The sequence below is a fragment of the Tribolium castaneum genome, chromosome 3, assembly GCF_031307605.1.
Source record: "Tribolium castaneum strain GA2 chromosome 3, icTriCast1.1, whole genome shotgun sequence".
NCBI classification, from domain to species: domain Eukaryota; kingdom Metazoa; phylum Arthropoda; class Insecta; order Coleoptera; family Tenebrionidae; genus Tribolium; species Tribolium castaneum.
This window is the reverse complement of record NC_087396.1, coordinates 22869079-22873221: the sequence shown is the minus strand read 5'-3', so window position 1 is coordinate 22873221 and position 4143 is coordinate 22869079. Positions and strand designations below refer to the sequence as shown.

Below are 4143 nucleotides of genomic sequence, written 5' to 3'. Positions count from 1 at the left end.
TTAATTGTGTCTCTTTTCCAACACCGCTTTTATTAGATCCTGTTCCATAAAATTCCAACGATTCTTCCACGATGTTTTGTTTTTATTTGCTCCGACTTTATGAGAATTGTCGGAACTTTCTTATTTATGACAAACGGATTCGTGCGAAGACTTATTGCGAGATATATCCACAATTTCTACAATGTGGCAGTTACTAATTTTACTGGTCTGCAGCAAAGTCCTGCTTAAAATAACATTATTAGAGCTGCTTTCAGTTTTTTTGCTACCACGTTTCTTAATTTGCCAAAATTATTTTTTTGACTCTCAATATGAAAAAAAAAATACGAAAAAGAAAAAACTAAAAAAAAAATGCTATTAATATGTAACTGGTTAAATTTTTAATGATTTATAACAATTGTTATAAAAGGATGAAAGAAAGTAATTTTTTGTTGGGGAGGTAATGACGAGACGGACTTAAAGACATATCAATTTATTTAGTCTATCAATAAAATTTCTCAAAACTCAGTTATAAACATTAACAGGAAAGGCAAGTAAACGGTGTCGAGATTTGGACAAAATCAAGTGTTTTCCAAAACCTGTAAACGAATTTAAAGTTGGAGGAAAGGAACGGAAGTGGAAGACACAGACACATTTTGCGTTGAAAGTGAAAAACGTAGCTGGTCCACGTGAACGAAATCACAAGAGTCGTCGAGAAAAGTCGCACTCGGGGAAACCCCGCACCCACGGATATCACGTCCCGAACTCGGCGTCGTAAGTCTGCGTGTCGACGTTTCGGTCTCTGTGGAGGCGTTTTTCGGTCGTCCTCAGGAAATGCCGGGGGTGGCGCCGCTTGTACGGCTCCCACTCGGCGGTGGACAACTGTCAGTGCGTGACGATGACGTCGGGGGCAGACTTGGTCGTTTGCACGCTGTAGGGGCGGCGTTTGTCCTCGAACTTGCTCGACTTCTTCGCCGCCACCTCGATCTTGGCCTCGGCCTTGAACTTGGCGTCCTTCTTGTAGCCGAAGGTGCTGAAGGGGGCTGGGGGCGAGTTGGTGTGGACGCTGTGGTTGGGCGTGCTGTTGCCGGAGCTGTAGCCCTGCGTTGTGAAGAGGCTCTCGCGGGTCTGGCACGCGCTGTCGCACATCTCCGGCAGCGGCTCGTTGTCCACCTGGGGGACACGAAAAAATCTTAACACTTTAGGTTTTATGCACTTTATATGCCTTTACAACCCCCTAGAGTTGTTAAATGTAGAAAAAAAATTAATTGCTTCGATTTGTAGAGTTTTGATTTTTGCAATTTTTGTCGCAGTTTTGGTCGATTCCGGGTACCCGGCACATTTGTCGAGCAATAGCTCCGGAACTATTAGAGATAACCCCATGAAGTGTATTATCGTTGGAAAGCTCTTTAAATAATCTATTTTTTTCAAAAAAGATTATTGTTCATTGACTAATAGTTTTCGAGCAAATTGCAGATAAATGCAAAAATAGGTAAAATTTAAAAAAATTCATAACTAAAAAACTATTGGGAATTTGGTAATTTTCTCGATGCCAATCGATTCCCTGGATCATTTTGCAAAGGGAAGGATCAAAACAGTTCTACTTTTTGGAATAGTTTTGCCGTAAATGAGAAAATAAAAAAGTTAAAAAAAAGTTAACACCCCCCCCTAAAAATTGGCCAATTTTTAAAGTGTCTTAAAATCAAATAAAACCGATGCTATCTTATAGATTTTGATGTGCTCTTTACAATGGAAAAAACCGTTTTCTCCTAGCTCTTTTAGTTTGGCCGTAATCGGCGATTGAAAATTGAAAATTTTTTTGCGAGATATCGCCTTGAATCCTATGCCATTTTGTAGAGTTTTTTATTCCGGTTGTCCTCGATTTTTCCGTTTCTCGATAACTCTAATAGTTTCGCCGTAATTGGCGGTTGAAAATTGAAAAAAAGTGAAAATGACAACCTTTTTTTGCGTTTTTCTCGGAAACTGCAAGATTTAGAGCAACGAACAAAAAACGATCTGATAGCGCTTAATTTTCTCTATTTTTTTGATTAAACCCGGAGCCGCTCCGGGCAACGGTTCCGGGTACAGAGGCGATCAAAGATTTTCACTAAAAAAATTCATAAAAAATAAACTAAAAGTCGTAGAGCATTGCGGTTTGTTCGATTCAATTCTACGGCTCATTTTACATAACATATCGATTTTTTACAAGAATTAAAAATTTAAATTTTTTTGCCTAAATTTAGGGTAGCCATTTGTCTAGTGAAAAATTTTATTCAACAAAAAAATTCATAACTCAAAATCTAAAAGTCGTAGAGCAATGCGGTTTGTTCCATTGAATTCAGCGGCTCATTTTCTGTGTTATACCAATTTTTCACGGTATTTAAAATTTTGATTTTTTTTTGCTAAAATTTCCTGAGTAATACACTTACCTTTAAGAAAGTGAAAAAATAAAATTTTTTTAAAACTTTTTCTATTATAGTTTTCTGGACTTATATATGCCTTAACAATCCCCTAGAGTTGTTAAATGTAGAAAAAAAATTAATTGCTTCGATTTTTAGAGTTTTGATTTTTGCAATTTTTGTCGCAGTTTTGGTCGATTCCGGGTACCCGGCACATTTGTCGAGCAATAGCTCCGGAACTATTAGAGATAACCCCATGAAGTGTATTATCGTTGGAAAGCTCATTAAATAATCTATTTTTTTCAAAAAAGATTATTGTTCTCCGACTAATAGTTTTCGAGCAAATTGCAGATAAAAGCAAAAATAGGTAAATTTTAAAAAAATTCATAACTAAAAAACTATTGGGAATTTGGTAATTTTCTCGACGCCAATCGATTCCCCGGATCATTTTGCATAGGTAAGGATCAAAACAGTACTACTTTTTGAAATAGTTTAGCCGTAAATGAGAAAATAAAAAAAGTTAAAAAAAATTTAACACCCCCCCCTTAAAATCGGCCAATTTTTAAAGTGTCTTAAAAACGAATAAAACCGATCCTATCTTATAGATTTTGATGTGCTCTTTACGATGGAAAAAACCGTTTTCTCCTAGCTCTTTTAGTTTGGCCGTAATCGGCGATTGAAAATTGAAATTTTTTTTGCGAGATATCGCCTTGAGTTTTATGCCATTTTGTAGAGTTTTTTATTCCGGTTGTCCCCGATTTTTCCGTTTCCCGATAACTCTAATAGTTTCGCCGTAATTGGCGGTTAAAAATTGAAAAAAAGTGAAAATGACAACTTTTTTTGCGTTTTTCTCGGAAACTGTAAGACTTAGAGCAACAAACAAAAAACCATCTGATAGCGCTTAATTTTCTCTATTTTTTCGATTAAACCCGGAGCCGCTCCGGGCAATGGTTCCGGGTACAGAGGCGATCAAAATTTTTCACTAAAAAAATTCATAAAAAAAAACTAAAAGTCGTAGAGCATTGCGGTTTGTTCGATTGAATTCTACGGCTCATTTTACATAACATATCGATTTTTTACAAGAATTAAAAATTTAAATTTTTTTGCCTAAATTTAGGGTGGCCATTTGTCATAGTGAAAAATTTTATTCAACAAAAAAATTCATAACTCAAAATCTAAAAGTCGTAGAGCAATGCGGTTTGTTCTATTGAATTCAGCGGCTCATTTTCTGTGTTATACCAATTTTTCACGGTATTTAAAATTTTGATTTTTTTTTGCTAAAATTTCCTGAGTAATACACTTACCTTTAAGAAAGTGAAAAAATAATTTTTTTTTAAAACTTTTTCTATTATAGTTTTTTGGACTTATATATGCCTTAACAATCCCCTAGAGTTGTTAAATGTAGAAAAAAAAATTAATTGCTTCGATTTTTAGAGTTTTGATTTTTGCAATTTTTGTCGCAGTTTTGGTCGATTCCGGGTACCCGGCACATTTGTCGAGCAATAGCTCCGGAACTATTAGAGATAACCCCATGAAGTTGATTATCGTTGGAAAGCTCATTAAATAATCTATTTTTTTCAAAAAAGATTATTGTTCTTCGACTAATAGTTTTCGAGCAAATTGCAGATAAAAGCAAAAATAGGTAAATTTTAAAAAAATTCATAACTAAAAAACTATTGGGAATTTGGTAATTTTCTCGATGCCAATCGATTCCCCGGATCATTTTGCATAGGTAAGGATCAAAACAGTACTACTTTTTGAAATAGTT

General features: G+C 35.3%; 1 protein-coding gene across 3 annotated transcripts in view; it reads right to left on the bottom strand.

Annotated features, from left to right (window-relative positions):
- Positions 1–453: 453 nt before the first annotated feature.
- Positions 454–4143, bottom strand: part of Neto (Neuropilin and tolloid-like) — a 139559-nt gene continuing 135869 nt past the window's right edge. For all 3 annotated transcript variants that reach the window (XM_064355503.1, XM_064355504.1, XM_064355505.1), the window contains one exon: positions 454–1149. In XM_064355503.1, the coding sequence (XP_064211573.1) occupies positions 862–1149 (288 nt within the window). In that variant the 3' untranslated portion in view covers positions 454–861. The remainder of the gene's footprint in view (positions 1150–4143) is intronic.